Genomic DNA, 18,920 nt, shown 5'->3' with positions numbered 1-18,920 from the left:
CAAGATAAACTAGAGACTGCCTAGAGACATGTAGGGGAGCCAGCTGGCTCTCTAAACGCATCACTAATGAAGGAAAGCTAGTAGCTCCCTAAAGGCAATAACTGCTACCTCACTGGGTCACTGTATCCCAAGGTACTGGCACCTTATCAGATAAGAGAGTGAACATTTGGTTAAAAAAAATTTTTTTCCAGAAAAGTAGTACCCTAAAGGATTTTATTACTCACCAGCTTTAAATGCAATAACATGAAACATTTGGGGCCACTGATTATATAGAAGTGCTGAACCAGTACTGTGAGAGGAGTGGATGCTGGGGAAACTAAGAGGTGTTATACAAGAGAAAGCAGAAGTGCTGACTCATAACATGGAAAATCACTCCTGTGGCTTGTAAAGTACCTAAGTTGATCCTTTTAACACTGTTGTGAGGTAGAAAGGATTGGAGCCATTAGCTTCATCTTTCCAGATGTGAGAAACAGACTAAGTTCCTTAGAGAAGGCTGCCCTGAAGAGCTGGTATGTTGCAGTGTAAGTACTTACTGTTGGCATCATCAAAAGCCAACAGTAAGTGTATGGATATCCTGAGTATTTCTCAACTGACCCATCACCAACACACCAGACCCAACACAGACGGGGACCTAGCTTCTGTCTCCTCTGGGGAGATGAATAGGGGGCAGAGAAGAAGCCATTAGCTTAGAGAAACAGCTAAGCAGCATGGGACCAGAGATGTTGAAGCCACACCCTAGTCACCCCTCAAGGAATTGGGTTTACTTACAGGTGCTTCCAGAATAAAATGTTCAGTTACAACTTGGGTCTCAGAGGTTAAGAACTTCTGCTTTATATTTTCTAAGAAGCCAGAAAACAAGCCAGTTTTTAAACTTGACACTTTCTCACGATAAAATGCCTTCCTTCTTTCTGTGGTCTGTCTGTGGGCTAACTAACTGCTCAGCCTGGCTCCAGCCATCAGGAGGAAATCGTGAGCTGCAGTCACACTGCCTGACCTTGAATCCCAATGCTACTTAACTAGCTGTGTGTCCTTGGGCAAGCTAGCTTAACTTTTCTGTGCCTCACTTTCCCCACAGGGGCAATAATACTATTTCATTAAGGGTGCTTGAAGATTCAATGAGATTTTGTATGTGAAGTGCTTAACACGATGGATACCCAGCCCACACTCAGGAATCGTTAGCTGTCAGGGTTCAAGGCCAGTCTGGGAAGCATACCTGGGCCTTGTGAAACGAAAAGCTTGCGTATCTATCACTGTGGGCATCTAGCTCCACCTCTTTTCTTGACATTGGTGTCTTCTCACTGCACACGATCTTCAGAGGCAGCCAGCCCAGGGTCTAGAGAATGCACGTGCTGCCACAGCGCCCCTGCCGGCCTCCCCAGGAAAGAGGCTCTGCCCAGGCCACTGTGTACCGTGAAGAATAAACCCTCAGAACCTTTACCCAAACTGCCACTGTCACAAAAGAACTCCACACACACTCAACCTTACAGAGATTTTTATTTAAGACCCAGTCATGCATACTAAAATTACATGTTTTCACCATTTTGACTTAGAAAATGCACTAGAAAAATAAACTTTTGATCAAAACAAACACTGAAGTAGATGTATCCACCACCATGTGTCCCTATACTTGAAGCCAAACTGAATTTCAGTTTGAAGCGAGGAATGCGACCAGTGGCCAAAATGGTGCCCCAGTCTGGTCACAAAATTAGTCCACCTCTCACCCCTTCAGAGTGGTGTCAGAGGCTCTTGGCCCCAGAGAATTTTCAAGTATTTCACTTGTAACGGGTTCCCAGCTGATATACCAAGAGGCCGAGGCATATCCACAAGAATCCCAATGGCAGCTACTTAACTGCCCAACTAAACATGGCGCCCTGTAAAATGAAAGGAAAAGCAGCTAATTGGCAAAGAGGAAAAAAGGTCACTAGCATCTCCATCCACAAATCACCCTGGGCCTTCCCATGGAGCAAGCTCTATAAAGGAAGAATATTTATTGTTGTTTAATACTTGTATCTGATGTTGTTTAATACTTGTATTTCAAGCAAACCGTTTCTGAGTGAGGAGAGCAGAAGGGAATTTACTTGAGATTAACAAAATTCACAGATCCCAATACCGAAAAGGATGACCAGAACTGACATCTTTCCTGAACAGTCGATGCGTTTCCGTTTGCTATCTCCACACCTCTCATGCCATGGGACAGCCATACTTACATCATTACCTTAGCGAACATTTCACTTCCTAAATGAAAGAAGAGGTGTCAAAGGAACACCTTAAAATGCGGTGCTACCCAAATGAAAAAGCAATCCCGTGACTGATCTGAGAATCAGATGGCATTTAAAGCAGCTGCCCACTCAGGAAAAATTCTGAAAGGCTCAATATCTCATAGGAATTCCAGGAAAATCTCTCTTATTACCCTGGCTCTATTTCTGGCAAAAATGTAGTATCTTGCGAACTGAAGTGTCTGTAAACCTCTAAGGACCGGCGGCTCCTTGTGAAAGCGGGATGAAGTACTAGGGAACTGAAGCCACCTTTGCCAAGAGCAAATAAACTCAAGAGGGGAAGCCAGGGTTGCACTTAGGGCTATTTCTGTAGATTTCTTCCAGTCTCTGGCTGTGAAGGTAGAACAGGATTCCAGGAAGAGGCACAATTTTCCAGAATTCTATGTAGAAGAGAGGAAGAACATGCACCCCCCCCCCCCAAATTTCTCAAGCTTACAGATTCATTTGCAAGCTTTAGGGTCAGTTCATTCAGTCCTAAATTTCCTAAAGAATCACCCAGATGCAGGGAAAAAAAGAACAAAGCCTCTCATGCCAGGAACAGAGGGTTCAGAGCTCCGAGTGTAGACACCCTTATCGTGTGACGATCCAGGGATGTTTGGTGGCTGATCTGAGGCCACGTGGCAAAGTAAAGCTGGAACTCGGGTCTCCTGGTTTACTATTCCTTTCCCTTACCTATGCCATGCTACCTGGAATTGCGGGAAAAGTTCATTTTCAGGTGTTTGTGAAATGGATCAGAACTTTTCCGTGAAGGAGAACACTCACAGTTCTCCAGGTGTTCAACTACTTGCTCCATCGCTGTGCCCTCACTGCTGAGTGAAGCTCCCAGCATGCGCCTGTGGTCATTCCCCTGCCCTGCCTGGGGCAACTTCACACAGACGCCTGGTGAAGCCATGTGGAGACCACCGTGTTCTCCACCCAGGGAGGTCCTGGTTTCACAGCTTGGTTCAAACCTCCTGAGGTGCCCAAACCATTTGATCTCTCTGGAGCCAACATAAAACACAGCAGCTCCAGAAGGTAGATAACCCTTGGCTCTGACTCCTTTCAGAAGCTGAATGAAACAGCTCCCTGATCCAACTGGGAAGGCCTGGGAAAAGGGCAACATCCTTCCTGGTCTTTGAGAAATTTCTCTATGTGAGCTTGGTCATCCCTAAGTTAAGACATGTAGACGAAGGCAATTGGCCAGCAATGCAATGCACAGTTTAAACCCTGGAAACTTGAACGATTCATGTCTAACCTTTTTGTTTTGTTTTTTAATCACTCTATCCTCTTTGGGACCTAAGAAAGCCTCTAACCAACTCTCCCATCCAGGCAGTTGAGTTCTGAACCCTCTACTATAGCCATCCCACTTGTCCTATTTAGACCTTTCCAGCAATGCTGGTCACACTGTCATTGTCAGATGGGACTACAGGCAGCCAGGGGTATGCATTTTGACATTTCCCTCTCAGCCAGGTCCCTAGAACATCCAGGGTTAGCATCTATGGTGAAAAGAATTCTCCCTAGAACTGGCACTAATGAGGTAAGTTATTTCCACCAACAACTTCTCCAGACATTTTTAAAAGTGCTAGAGAGATGAACAGCTTATTAACACCTGACTGGCCTTTGAATTTCAGAGGACTGTTCTAATCCTAACTGAGCCATCCACCTTGCCTGCTGCTCTAACAGATGCACGGAGAAGGTACACACACAACGTGTGGTACTTGTCACTTTTTTTTTTTTTTGGTCACACCACGCAGCATATGGGATCTTAGGTCCCCGACCAGGGATCTAACCAGTGCCCCCTGCACTGGAAGCGTGGAGTCTTAACCACTGGACCGCCAGGGAAGGGGAAGTCCCACTTGTCACTTTTTAACACCACCATTTGCATGGAATGAATATGAAGGGAAATAGGTCAAAAGCTGTCAGATGAACCACTTAATTTGATGCGTGGGCTAAGGCTAAATTCTTGACAGAAAGGGTCTAAAGTGCTGAAATGCAGAACTAGCATTCAGTCTGGCTGAACACGAGAGAGAAACTCAAGTGGGCTGGGGTGGCAGGGGGTGAGGGTGGAGGTCCCAGAATAACTTGCCCTTGCGTTCATTTCCAGAAGCCAAAATCTAAGAATCCCAAGGAAGTTAACCATTCACCGTTGCCAGGTTTAAAATATACCCCCGAGTCTCAGGAATGGCAGGAATTCATCCAAGATTCTGGGCATCTCACCTGCCCTCACAAAGGCCATCCTTTTCAAGTTTAACCCTCACCATGAAAAGAAAATGGGGATTGCTCAGTCCACTGTTTCTTTAAAGGCAGGGCCAAAAAATGACGCCTCCCTCTTGGAAAGGCCCAGGCGTACTAAGAAAAACAGGATCCAACCACTGGTATCTAGAGAGTCCTCTTTCTAGGCAGAAAACTGACGTCTAACGTTCAATCAATCACTAAACCAAATCCCAGAACCTCGGTAGTAGCCAAAAGGGCCCTCAGGATCACTTCATTCAGCCTCATTTTACAGATGAGAAAGCTGAGGCCCAGGTCTCTTAATTCTTAGGCCAGAATTCTTTTATTTTATTTTTTAAAATAAATTTATTTATTTTTGACTGCGTTGGGTCTTCGTTGCTGCACGTGGACTTTCTCTAATTGTGGCTAGCAGGGGCTACTCCTCGTTGCAGTGCACGGGCTTCTCAATGCGGTGGCTTCTCTTGTTGCAGAGCACGGGCTCTAGGCGTGTGCGCTTCAGTAGTTGTGGCATGCGGGCTCAGTAGTTGTGGCTCACGGGGTCTTGAGCGCAGCTTCAGTAGCTGTGGCACACGGGCTTAGCTGCTCCGCGGCATGTGGGATCTTCCTGGGCCAGGGCTCGAACCCGTGTCCCCTGCATTGGCAGGCGGATTCTTAACCACTGCACCACCAGGGAAGCCCCCAGAATTCTTTTAGCTACACAGGCCTGGCATCCAGTCTTTTAGGTTGAGTCAAATCACATACATCTAGGATCATGTATGATTCCACTGAGAACCAGACCTAAGGCTTTATGGGTTTGGGAAAACTTTTTCTATTGCAAGATTCAACCCACGAATCCCAGAGGCCCGTGAGGTCCGTGGCTCCTGAAGTTGATCAGGAGGCGCTGCTTCGGTCTGGGTGCTCGCATGATTCAGTGAAGGTGCTTTCCAGACCCAGTGATGGACTAACACTTCAAGCTTCTTGATGAGCACAGAGGTCTGCAGTTAGGCTTCATGTGAAGAACACAAACTCCCATTGTCTCACGTGTGGCCACTTTGCAGCCTTGGTCAAACTGTTTCATAGGTGTGTGCTGACTGGCCAATCAGGTTGTTTTCTCTTAGAACGTGGGATCAGAGTGAACTTTGGTCCTGATTTTTCTTGCTTTGAGCTGTGTCAAAACCAGATACGGCTTCAGATGAAGGGCTGCACACTGGGATTCCAAACGTTTGGAATCGCTGGGGGAGCTTTCTCCATGTGTTCCATAGGAGTCATTCAAGTAACCAAAGCCTCACCCCGCGGCGTACCTCAGAGCCCTACAGGCTTTCCCTCCACGCTGCAGTTCTGTTACAAGGAGCAAGACAATCCATGGCTTCTCAAATTCTCCTTGGACCTCTCCAAAGAAAGAAGAAAAGGTTTTAAAGATGGTGACATTCACAGGGGACTGGCTAGTAGCAGGAGTACAGCTGTGATTTCACAGCCCGCATGGAGTCATCACACGGCGCCTCTGGGCTCAGCCCCTCGGGCGGCAAGGCCTGGCCCAGGATGCTGTCGCAGGGAGGGCCAGGTTGGCAGAACTCCCTCACAAAGTCCTCCTCCGAGGCCAGCAGCGCCGCGTTCCAGGCGGTGATGTCCAGCTCTCCGGCCGTGCCCCCGTACTCCTTGGGGAGAATGTTTCTTGGAAGGTTTGAATGGAGAGAGTTCAGGTCAGACCCATGAAGGAAAAACTACAGAGGATGAAAGGAAAGCACACACGTCCTTAGGTTAACCAGTAACTCAGGAGGTGCTCAAACGAATATCTGTTGAATGAATAAAGGAACAGTTGATGCCAACTCTACCCAGTTCCTCGAAAAGCTTGAGGATCCTTAATCCTCTTTTCCTTACACCCCATATCCTGCTGGCTGGTAAGGGGTATAAGGAAATGCATCCGGAATTCTAGCCCTTCCCTGCCACCCTAATGGTACCAGGCCACCATCCCTTCTTACCTGGATTCCTACAACAGCTTCCTCACTCGTCTCTGTGTTCACACCCTTGTCCCACCACGATCTAAACACTTTTCAACATGCGTCGGATCAAGTCACTCCTCTAATATGTACAAGCTTCCCGTTTCCACGTTACTCAGACTAAAAGCCGGACTCCCTACGATGGCCCACACAACCTGGCCCCTGTTACCCCTCTGCCTCCCACTCCTACCACCTGCCCCTGCTGCTCCCCCAAGCCACTCCCATCTCAGGGTCCCCCAGATCACTGTAAGGTTCACTCCCTCATTGCTTTCAAGTCTTTGCTCAAACGCCAGCTTCTCAGTGACACCACTTCTAACTACCCTGTTGAATACTACAACCCCTTCCCCACTTCCAGCACCCACCGTCCCCGTTCTCTGCTTTATTTTTCTCCATAGTACTTAGCACATCCTTATCCTAGATAGCATATGTAATCCATCGTCTGTGTCTCTTTCTAGAATGAGAGGGATTTTGGGGGCAGAGATTTTGGTCTGTTTTGTTCATCGAGAACATACTTGCACAGAGTAGTTGATCAAAACATATTTTTGAGTGAATGAACGAACATACGAAGGACCAAGTGAACAAGATTGTGGGCCACCAGTAAGGTCATTTCACAGATGTAAAAGACCTCTTCCAAAGCTGCTTTGGTAAAAGCAGGTTCCAAATGGGAGCTCCAGGAACCAACATGGGTTCAAACCCAGGTAGGGAGGCCACTAAATCAGAGGTTCTCAAACCTAACCATGTATCAGAATCACCTAAGGAGATTTTAAAAGCATAGATCCTGGGCTCCATCCCCGAACTGATGAGTTAAAATCTTCAGGGAAAGGGCCTGGGAATCTGGATCTGGATTTTAAGTTCCCTCGCTTACACACTTGAGATTCTCTATATGTTTCCTCTTTGAAAAAGAGAACAAAATTCAAGAATATTTGAGTGACCAGAACCATGTTCCCAGGCCTAGGAAAGAAGGAGAAAAATACCACCCACCACATTTCAATCGTGATCCTGGGAAAAGTTGAAAGAGAAGTGGCTCTTCAGGGTCAGAGAGGAAGACTGTCTTTGAAAGTGACATCTATCCTTTCTTAAATAAGAATTAAACTAAAAACTCACAGATCTCATAAACCTTGAATTACTCCACAAACTACGAGCAAGACCACAATTTAGGTAAGTGGAAAGGCTTAAATAGCATTTTTAAAGCCCAAGGAGTTGTAGTAAGAAATTGCCGGGCTTCCCTGGTGGTGCAGTAGTTAAGAATCCGCCTGCCAATGCAGGGGACACGGGTTCAAGCCCTGGTCCGGGAAGATCCCACATGCTGTGGAGCAACTAAGCCCATGTGCCACAACTACTGAGCCCGCGTGCCACAACTACTGAAGCCCGTGCTCCGCAACATGAGAAGCCACCACAATGAGAAGCCCGCGCACAGCAACGAAAACCCAACAGCCAAAAATAAATAAATGTATTAAAAAAAAAAAAAAAGAAATTGACATGACTCTTTTTAACTACCTGCCCAGTGACTACCCTTTGCCATGTCCTCTTACACATAAAACACAATGTTGGTTCACAATGCCCAGGCCAGGATATTAAAAAGTCTAAATGATCACAGAGCAGGGACGTTCCTACTATAACAATCCTAGTTCTGCTCTCTCCACTGGCAAATATTATATTCTCATTAATTTCATCTCCCCCTCACAGAAAGGAGTGTTCATTTATTTTATCTGTAACCTTGCACTTTCCAAATCAGTAGTCCCAGGGCAAGAATAATACGCTAAGTTTACTGTCATCACAATAAATTTATAGATGTCACAAAAAAGGCAGCATTAAAAAAAAATTGAAGTATCTTAAGTCGATAGGATCATCACTTACTCTGTTTGCTATTTTCTCCTTCAGAAACGGTTTTATGATGGCAAAAATGCCTTTAAATATTCGAGGTTCGTTCACTACATGGACTGCTTTTATCCGAATGGGGAAACCATCCTGTGGGGGAAGGGAAGGGGGTGTTAGAACCTGTGGAGCATCTGGAAACTGTCCATTACCACAGCCTGGGAACTTTTTTTTGTACCCCAGATCATCATACAGGACTAGAAAACCACTGATCCAAATGAATTATCCTTACACCTGAATCTGCAAAGAAGAGTGGACGCTAAGGAAAGCCAAAGTATTGTCTCAAAGCCAGGATTCACATTTCTGATAATGACCAGAGGTGACATTTAAAGGCTTAAATAATCAGTCTGGTGTGCAGTAGTGGCTCAAACACACCACTGAGGAGAATCGTGGTGTCACTGAACCTCCAGAGCTCATGGGAGGCAGCACCCCACGGGCTGGGTCAGAACAAAGCTCCAACCTGCGAGAGCTGGGAGGCGCAGGCCAGGCTACATCCTGAAGGTCTCGGTTTCCTTTCAACAAGGAAAGATAATTCTTGCCTTGTCTATTTCAGAGGATTCCCTGAAGGACTGAATGGGTTATAAAGACTGTAAGTGTGCTTTGCAGCTACGAGGATATACTGCACAGCACAGGGAATTATAGCCATTATTTTGTAATAACTTTTAATGGAGTATAATCTATAAAAATACTGAATCATTGTGCTGTACACCTTGAACTAACATAATATTGTAAATCAACTATACTTCAATTTTTTAAAAAAAGTGCTTTGCATGTGCAAACCATTTCACACACTACTGGTGTGTAAGGAACTTTATGGTTCCCAGAGACTTGAGTTCTGAAACACAGAACATGAGGTGTGAAAGCATCTGACCAAAACAGCCCAACAGGGCTCCCAATGCCCAGGTCCCACAGAAAGGAGGAGAGGTTCCATCACTTCAGCAGAAACCTTCTCAGTTTCGTTTGTTGAGAATTTCTCTGCCTTCTGTACCAAAAAAAAAAAAAAAGCAGAGAGCATTTCTCTGTTTTTTGGACTCTTACCCTAAAGCTGATCTTGCCTAGAAACTACTGGAGACCCTGATGAGAATGAGTGGTGAATTGGACTTTTACGTTTCTTCCCATAATGCTTTTCTATTGTTCTGACTGTGGAGAGGAGGTGGGGTTTGTGTATCAGGTGGAATTAGAGGTAAGTGGACAGGGCCCTGGGGAAACCAAACAGCCACAGGACAGGACAGGCACACGACACACAGGGGCCATACCTGAAGGATGCCAATCACCTTTTTGGCTATAAAAGGGCCAAAATGAGATGCCTTTGATAAGCTCACTCCTTTGTAGTCTGCAAGAATTACAATTCCATTCACCTGGGTTTCTTCAGACTGAATGAGTTTTTCTAACGTCAGGTATATGGCTCGGATATTTTCGGTAATTGGATAGTTGCTCGGGATCCATCTGTCTAAGGTCATAAGAGATGGACAGTATGTTACAGAAATGAACACAAACAACTAATCAGACAGGCTACGATTTATCTCCTTCCTAAAACTATTGTTTAAAAATGGAAAAGATAGAATTCTACTGGCATGACTATTTAGATCTCTAAGTGGTAGCTGATGTTTCTTAACTCCAAACATAGCAGCACATTCTGAAATGGAAATGCAATTGAGTGGTGAGGATGAAACAGTGAGTTCTGAAGTCAGACACATGCGGGGGTTTGAATCTTACTAGTTGTGTGACCTTGGGCAAGTTACCTTCTCACCATGGGCCTACATATTATCCCATACATAGAATAGGATAACAATACTGGCTTCATGGACATCTGCACCTTCTGCCATCACAAGTCCCCTTATCTTCATGAGACCACCCTGATTTTCCTTAGGGAACTACCCCTTCCCATGCTAGCCATACAGTTTGGGTAAACGGACTTCACTCCTGGGTCCAAAGCTGGGCTTGGCCAATACGGGTATTATAACCTCCTGGCCACAAGCATGTGATCCAAGCCAGGTCAAGCAGAACCATGGGGACTCAATTCTGGGACCTTGGCCCTTTGGAAACAGAAGATCTCTCTTCTTTCTTGTAGTGGTGAGGCTGGGAGCCTGAGACTCAGGGACCCCATGAGGCAAGAGCTGGTCTGAGAATGAAGCCCAGACTGAGGACAGCAGAGGTGGAGATGGCCTTCCAATGCTGTTGTCTGAGCAAATCCCCCTTTCCAGGCTGGATGCTCCTTTAATGTTCCCCATATGATCGAGGAGTCTTTCTCTCTTTGGGGAAAAGATGAAAAGGACAACTTTTGAGTGTTAACCACTATTCTCAAGAAAATCCCACTAACGTCTCAGTGTCTCTTTCTTACAAAGGTGAAACTCCACAGGGGGACTTCCCTGGTGGCGCAGTGGTTAAGACTCTGTGCTCCCAATGCAGGGGGCCCAGGCTCGATCCTTTGTCAGGGAACTAGATCCCACATGCATGCCGCAACTAAGAGTTCACATGCCACAACTAAGACCCAGTGCAACCAAATAAATAAATAAATAAATATTAAAAGAAGAAAAAAACTCCACAGGATTGCCACCAATGGGATTTGTGATATGTGCAAAATTCCTATGAAAAAACCTTTGTCCAAAAATTATGCCAGCTTGTTGTTTGATGTTGCTGCCAATTGAACCTGCTTCTACGTAACTGGCTATCATCCTTTTCAATCACATATGTCTCAAAAGAGCTTATAAAAAGGCAAAGCCAATACCTAGTTAAGAACAAAATCTGTATCTGCCTCCTGCTAAAATGTGGAGTCGGTGGGGAGGGATCCAGACCTGCTGCAGACATATGGGGAAAAAAATCCATCACACGAGCAAAGAGTTCAAACCACACAAGCAAAGGGGTGAAACCAGTGTGGTAATATCTGACTGTTTCCGTTTATTCGTATGAGGTGAGCACAGAGGAGGAACAGAAACTCTCGCTGACTGGTTCCTAGGTTTCTTGGTGCCCTGACGTCTCCACCGCATTGCTTATTTTAAAATGAATGCCCCTCATTTTGGAAAGCACCGAAAACGGCAGGCAAAGCAGTTAACACTGTGCCTGGTACACAGTAATGGCTCAAGAGAATGTGGTTTAGTCTACCAAAAGGGTTTGGTAAAGGACTAAAGGAAGTGGCAACGTGGGGCCTGCAGGCAGAGGAAGGTGCCCTGCCGCTTCCACTCGCATCAGTTTCCAGAGGCATTTGTATGCATGAGCAGAAAGGGCAGTCAGCAGGTTCTCATGTTCCCAGCGTGCTTGGGAAGAAGAACACAGCAATCTTACTTTCACATTTTCTTTTCAGTTCTGCTCTGATGGAAAATGTTGAGGTTGGGGGCAGAGTGGAGAACTCTCCAGAGTTTATAATGCATTTGGTGTCAGGGAGGAGAAGAGGACGAAGAATCAGAAGGCTTGAGTTCTAGGACACCTCGGTCGTTGTGTCAACCAAAAAAATGTTCCCACGCATTTCTAAATGCTTCTGGGCAGGGGGAGGTGCCTCTGTTGAAAACTACTGTGCCAAAGAAATGCCAGGTGTCCCGATTACCATCATGCAGTGCTGAGATCTGAAAGTGAATCTAAAGTGAATACTTTCAAGGGCTTAACAAAGCAGAGGGAGGGCGGAGAGGACAGAGGAGGCACGTGGTAGGCAGATACCTTTCCAGGCATCTGCCCAGCCCAGACCCTTTCACTGATACCTGTATCTCACGTGCTCACTAAGGAGTGAAAGGGTAGGAGCTGAGGGGGGGTGTCCTGGCAGCCCCGCTTGTACACGATGACCAGGGTCGCTTTCTCAGCCCACCAGATTCCCAACCCTAGAAATCTGGAATTTGCATTGAAAGAACTTAGTTGGGTGGCCAGGTAAACCTGGGAGCTGAGGGGTGTACTGAGGGAGCAGAAGCCAGTCCACGGACAGAAGTGTGAGGAAGATGTGCAAAGGGCAGCAGAGATGTGGTCCAGAGAGACACACAGACTGACAGACAGTCAGAAGCAGAGACAGGGAGAATGGCGGGCTTAGTTCCTGATGGGGGAATGAATTGGATTCTGGGTCTTGGCTCCTGGGCCCGGCAACAGCCGTGTTCCTTCAGATCTCTGGTGCTGTGCTTCCATCTCCTTAGACTAAATCCTCCTTTTGTCTTAAGCCGGTAGAGCAGGGTTTTGTTCTCTTTCGATCAAAAGAGACTTGACTGGGACTTCCCTGGTGGCTCAGTGGATAAGACTCCATGCTCCCAATGCAGGGGGCCTGGGTTCGATCCCTGGTCAGGGAACTAGATCCCACATGCATGACGCAAATAAGAGTTTGCATGCCACAACTAAGGAGCCCGCGCTGCAACTAAGACCCACAACCAAATAAATATATATACGTGTGTGTGTACATATATATATATATATATATATATATATATATATAAAAGAGCCCTGACTAAGGCAAGGAGGGGACAAAAGGGAATAAGAAAGAGAGAGAGGGCGCTGAGCAGACGCATCCCAAGCTGTACCCACGCCCCACCCCCAGAGACGGTGAGGGTGGTACCTGGACGGAGGCAGAGGATGTGGCAGCCCCTGGGGTCGGTGTGGGGCAGTACAGTGAGGAATCCGGAAGCCAGGACCTCTTTCAAGGCCGAGGGCCGCAGGTTGTTGAAGACTTCGGGCCAGCTTCTCCGGCAGCTGTGGTAGTTGATCAGGAGCTGGAGGGCCCGGTCGTAGTCAAACTTGCGGGCTCGGAGGAAGCGCAGCAGGAAGGCGTCCTCGAGGGAGGTGCTCAGGTTCGGGCACTCCTTGCGCACCATGTCCCGGAGGGCCTGGACATCGCGGAGCCTCCATTCTGGCTTCTCCTGCAGTTCCTCCCTGGCTTTGGCCACCAGGTCCTCGGTCAGCGAGCACACATAGCCGGTGCGTGCGGGGGGCGGCGGCAGCTCACTTTCCGAAAGTGAGGCCGCGGAAGGGCTGGTTCTCAGAGAGTCACTTTCTTCTGACATTAGCTCCCAGGATCCCTGCAAAAACAGAAGCCCTGCGTGATGTGGAGAAAGCCCAGCACCGCTCATTCCAAATCAGAGAGCAGCACGAGGGAGGGGGGCAGAGACGATTTTTGTCAAGCCAAGAACCTCAGAGCAGTGGTTCTTGACTGGAGGAGTATCTGAACCACGTGCCTAAGCCCAGCCCCAGACGGCATGAAGGAAGAATCTCCGCAGAGGCACCCAGGCAGCTAGAGCAGGATGCACACACCCCTTATCAAACACACTGGCCTTGCTCACAGAGGTATGAACAGGTGCTCAACCTGACTTGTAATTAAAGAAATGCAAACTAAAACACCTTTGAAATTCAGATTAGCAAAAATGCAAAACAGGTCCTCTGGTATGCTTGCTGTTGGTGGGAGAATAAATTGACATAGGGTAGTTTGTCAATATCTATGAAGATTTCAAACCACATACCCTTACAAGTATCATATGATATCACTTGTATGTGGAATCTAAAACAGTGATACAGATGAACTTATTTACAAAACAGAAATAGACTCACAGACAGAAAACAAACTTACGGTTACCAAAGGGGGAAGAGGGGGAGGGATAAATTAGGAATTTGGGATTAACAGATACACACTACTGTTTATAATATAGATAAACAACAAGGACCTACACAGGGAACTATATTCAGTATCTTATAATACCCTGTTAATGGAAAAGAATCTGAAAAAGAATAGATATATATGTATAACTGAATCACTTTGCTGTAAACCTGAAACATTGTAAATCAACTATACTTCAGTTAAAAAAAAACACATACCTTTGGCCCAGCATTCCATTTCTAGGACATGTACTTGTATGTGTGTGCAAAATATGCACACCAGGATGATTGTTACAAGTATTGATTATAATGGCAAAAGACTGGAAATACTACCTACATCACCCAGCTGGAGACTGGTTAAATAATATTACCATATGAGTGGAATACTATTCAGTCGTGAAAAGGAATTAGGCAGATCTTTATGAATTGACACGTTAAGGAAAAAGAAAGCAGTTGCAGAAAAGTGTGAAAAAAAGACCTGCATTTAAAGGAAGCCATAAACAAGACGAAAAGACAACCCTCAGAATGGGAGAAAGTATTTGCAAATGAAGCAATGGACAAGGGATTAATCTCCAAAATATACAAACAGCTCATGCAGCTCAATATCAAAAGAACAAACAACCCAATCAAAAAATGGGCAGAAGACCTAAATAGACATTTCTCCAAAGATGACATACAGATGGCGAAGAGGCACATAAGATGGTCAACATCACTAATTATTAGAGAAATGCAAATCAAAACTACAATGAAGTATCACCTCATACCAGTCAGAATGGCCATCATCAAAAAATCTACAAAAAACAATAAATGCTGGAGAGGCTGTGGAGAAAAGGGAATCCTCTTGCACTGTTGGTAGGAATGTAAATTGATACAGCCACTATGGAGAACAGTATGGAGGTTCCTTAAAAAACCTAAAAATAGAATTACCATATGACCCAGCAATCCCACTGTTGGGTACATACCCTGAGAAAACCATAATTCAAAAAGACACCTGCACCCCAAAGTTCATTGCAGCATTACTTGCAATAGCCAGGTCATGGAAGCAACCTAAATGCCCATCGACAAATGAATGGATAAAGGAGATGTGGTAAATATATACAATGGAATATTACTCAGCCATGAAAAGGAACGAAATTGGGTCATTTGTAGAGCCGTGGATGGACCTAGAGACTGTCATACAGAGAGAAGTAAGTCAGAAAGAGAAAAACAAATATTGTTTATTAATGCATATATGTGGAATCTAGAAAAATGGCACAGATGAACCTGTTTGCAAGGCAGAAATAGCGACACAGACATAGGGAACAAACATATGGAAACCAAGGTGGGGGGGTGGGATGAATTGGAATATTGGGATTGACATATATACACTAATATGCATAAAACAGATAACTAATGAGAACCTGCTGTATAGCAGAGGGAACTCTACTCAATGCTCTGTGGTGACCTAAACGGGAAGGAAATCCAAAAAACAGGGGATATATGTATACATATAGCTGATTCACTTCACTGTACAGCAGAAACTAACACAACATTGTAAAGCAACTATACCCCAATTAAAAAAAAAAAGACTTGCATTTACATTTTAAAAATATATGCATATATACTTGTGAATGCACCTGAAATTTCTGGAAGGAAGTACAAGAAAACTGTTAACCATGGTTCCCTCTAGGGAACAGAACTAGACACTGGACATTTAAGGAGAGAGAAAGAGACTCTTTACTGTACTGTTAAATTTTTTACCATATCCACATGTGACTTAGCATGGCGGCTGTGAAACTGATCAGATCTCCTGTCGGGGTGGAACATAACTGATGGGTGTCCCCAGCTGCTGTCCCTCCGGATCCACCACCCAGTGGATGCACACTTTCCACAGACTGTCCCTGGCCAATGACTGAGTGAAACGTAGGACTCCTTGAACAGGCCTCAAGGACTCCCTATCTGCCTGGCCGAATCTTTTCTGGAACCACAGTGCAGTCCAAGACTTCCTGCCCAAACCTCCGGCACAGGGACTGGCCTCAAATCGCTATCAGAAGCTCTCCCTGATTTCTCCAGTTCCCCTCCCTTTTATGTGTTGCTGCCATTAAATTTCTTGCATGTCTAATCCCATCCTAGTGTCTGCCTCTTGGAAGGTCTGAACTAACACACCTATTAAAGGAAAAAACAAAACAAACAAAACAAAATAACACAGCTGCCTTAGATATTTCAGGAATAAGGTTGCAGCAGGGCTGCCCAGTTCCAAAGCCCAAGCTCTTGTCCATGGGCTGTCACTGGTCCCCCACTCGGAACTCAACAAGGAAGGCAGGAACCATCTTGGGGTCTCTGCACAGGCCACGGCAGCCACAGTGACCAGGTCACCCCCTCTAAATCTTAGGTCTGCACACTCTGTTCCTTGTGTTCTAACCTCCAGCCTCACCCAGCTTCTTTCACTTCCTCCCAAAGGTGGTTTTCTTATCCTCTGCACATCCTGTTTCCTCTGCCTAGCATGCTCATCCTCCAGTGCTTCTGCCCAATACCAATTCACCCTTCGGTGCCCATTAGATGCTACTTCATTTATTCAACAAATATTGAGCACTTGGTAGGTACCAGGCCCTCGTCCAGGCCCTGGGGGCAATTACTAGAAGATAATAAGTGCTATGGAGAGAAATAAAAGAGGCAAGGGGGTTGCAAGTACCTGGGGATAGGACTTGCAATTTTAAGTACCGTGATCAGGGAAGTCCTCACCCAAGTGACATGTGTGAGAAGATGAAGATGAGGGAGCAAGCCATTCTGGGGGAAGAAAAAGTGCAAAGCCTGAGGCAGGACCATGCCTGGCTTTTTCAAGGAACAGGGAGGAGGCCAGTATGGCAAGAGCCAAATGCGCAAGGTGGACAATACTGGCAGATGAATTGAGAGAGGAACTGGGGACCCAGTTGGTACTGGGCTTTGTAGGCCAGTAAGAGCATAGTTACTCTGACTTCAGTGGGAGTCAAGGAGGGTTTTGAGTAGACTGACATGATCGGATTCAGATTTCAAAAAGATCACTGGGATATCTTGAGAATGGACTGTAAGAGAATGAGAACAGAGGCAAAGAGACCATTTAGAAGCTACTGCAATAATCCAGGTGAGGGATGATGGTGCTTAAAGCGGGAAGCCTTCTCTGACTCCGGGCCAGGTTAGGAGCTCCCCTCACCCCTGCAGGAGCTCTTCCGCATAGCGCTTCTCTGTTGCGACTGTAGGCAATTTGAGCACAACATCCACATCTGTCTTGTTCATCACCTTAAACCCACCCAGCACTTAAGAGAGTGTCAGACACAGTCTGTGCTCCATAAATATTTGTTGGATGAGTTTCATCTGCTTGGCAGGAGGTACGCTGAGTGAGGAATAGATCAACAATCATGGTTCACAGGACCCACCCTGGGCTCTGTTTTCCTGGCAGTCACCAACAGATGCCTGTAATCCCAATCGAGTAATTAGCCAGAAGACAGACTGTAGCATCCACGGACTACAGGCCTAGCCTCAACGTCCCTCTCCAGCCTGTCTCCCACCTTTCCCCCTCTCAATGCACATGAAATGTCAGCCAAAGCAAACTAATGACCCACCATTCTTGGAACACCTCATGCATTTCTGATACATCTGCCTGGAATTTCCTTGCCTCATTTGTTCTCAACCAGACAACTCATCACCTTCCAGGCCCAGCTTCAATGTCACCTCCTCTACGAAGCCTTCCTTGACTCCCCCAGGGTGACTCTCTCCCGTTTTCCACAGCACTGGGTTCCTACATCTCTTTCAGAAAATGCAGGTCAGTGTCTTGTGTGTTTACCTGAAATTCCTCCAAGCCAGTTTCACCCATCCATTCATTTATCAAAGAATTACTGATCACCTGTGGCAGGCACTGTGCTTACAGGTGCTGGGCACACAACAATGAACAATATAATTCTTTGCCTTATGAAATTTAACTCATAGTGGAATGATGAAAAGAGATAATATGTACTTGAGCATTTTACCATGTATCAAGTACTGTGATAAGCACTTTACATCCATCTCTTGTTTAATCTTCACAATATTTGGTGAGGGCACTAATTCTGTTCCTAGTTTACAAAGGGGGAAACTGCCCACTAGAATGTAAATTCCATGGGGGCAGACAACTTGCCTGCCGCGTTCACTGCTATCCCCAGTGCCTGGCCCATGATGGTACTCTGTAAATACTAGCGGATGATGTGAGGATAAGGGCCCAAGGGTACACACCTAGTGAGGCAGAGCAAGGATGTATCTAGCCCCACACTGGGCTCTACGCTGCACCTAGAGCTTCCTGTTTAATCTCCAGGGCCTTGGCAGTATCAACCACAGAGCAGGACCCAGTCACAGTCTGGTAAATGAATTGATGGGTGGGCACACAGATGGGTGCAAACACCATTTGTTAGGGTCAAGCCGGGGAATCTTCCCCACCTGGAGCCTATCATTTTTTTAAGCATCACCTTCCTTCCCGTCCTACCCCAAGAAGAGGTCAGGAATCACCGTTCCTGAAGCCCCAGAGACCCCACGTCCCGTCGACACCTTCCGAGGCCCCCACTTCCGGCTGTCACCCCTTCCCCAGGTGTCCCCATTTCCTGGGGTCTCTCTCGGATGCCCCACTTCCGGTCGTCCCTCCCTCTCAAGGGTCCCTCTCCCTGGCCCCCGTGGCACACCGGCTCGCGGGCACTCACCGGCCCGGCTACGGGGCGGAGCGCGGGTCAATCGGCGGCGGGAGCCTCGTCCGGCAGCGCGCACAGAACCGACCCGCACTCCCCACCCGGCCGGCCCGGCCGCTCGCGCCGGAAGTGACGTACGCAGAGCGTTGGAAGGCGGGGCACCGCCCGCGAGTGCGCATGTGCGACATCTCCTCGCAGTGCCGGCCTTCGGTCCCCACCTGGCGGCCGGGATGGCGCGGTGGGACCTGAGCCTGGGAAGAGCGTGGCTGGGAGGCACAGGGAGCACGACCAGGTTGAGCTGGTATAGATGAGGAAGCTGAGGCCCAGAGAAGGAAGGGAAGAAACTGCTGTTTTCCGAG

At 46.7% G+C, this 18,920-nt stretch overlaps 1 protein-coding gene across 4 annotated transcripts; it reads right to left on the bottom strand.

Moving 5' to 3' along the window:
• Positions 1-1,475: 1,475 nt before the first annotated feature.
• On the bottom strand, positions 1,476-18,684 carry TTPAL (alpha tocopherol transfer protein like). Of its 4 annotated transcripts, none has more exons than XM_067708211.1 (5): positions 18,577-18,684; positions 12,864-13,323; positions 9,595-9,788; positions 8,321-8,431; positions 1,476-6,187 (listed from the first exon to the last, which is right to left on the bottom strand). In XM_067708211.1, the coding sequence occupies exons 2-5, from the start codon at positions 13,306-13,308 to the stop codon at positions 5,909-5,911; spliced, it is 1,029 nt and encodes a 342-aa protein (XP_067564312.1). In that variant the 5' UTR covers positions 13,309-13,323; positions 18,577-18,684; the 3' UTR covers positions 1,476-5,908. The 4 variants fall into 4 exon arrangements, with proteins under 4 accessions (XP_067564312.1, XP_067564313.1, XP_067564314.1 ...); XM_067708212.1 differs by lacking the exon at positions 18,577-18,684 and adding an exon at positions 18,320-18,530; XM_067708213.1 differs by lacking the exon at positions 18,577-18,684 and adding an exon at positions 18,366-18,530.
• Positions 18,685-18,920: the final 236 nt, after the last annotated feature.

This window comes from Pseudorca crassidens, chromosome 15, assembly GCF_039906515.1.
Source record: "Pseudorca crassidens isolate mPseCra1 chromosome 15, mPseCra1.hap1, whole genome shotgun sequence".
Taxonomy (NCBI): Eukaryota; Metazoa; Chordata; class Mammalia; order Artiodactyla; family Delphinidae; genus Pseudorca; species Pseudorca crassidens.
This window is presented reverse-complemented; position numbering and strand designations above follow the sequence as displayed.

What these genes read in the sequence shown, in the direction of transcription:
- TTPAL (XM_067708211.1), bottom strand. Translation starts at nt 13,308, where the DNA reads ATGTCAGAAGAAAGTGACTCTCTGAGAACCAGCCCTTCCGCGGCCTCA. An exon ending in CATCCTCTGCCTCCGTCCAG is followed by an intron (nt 9,789 to 12,863) that starts GTACCACCCTCA and finishes TTATGACCTTAG; the next exon opens with ACAGATGGATCCCGAGCAAC. An exon ending in AGGAGAAAATAGCAAACAGA is followed by an intron (nt 6,188 to 8,320) that starts GTAAGTGATGAT and finishes CATCCTCTGTAG; the next exon opens with TTTTTCCTTCATGGGTCTGA.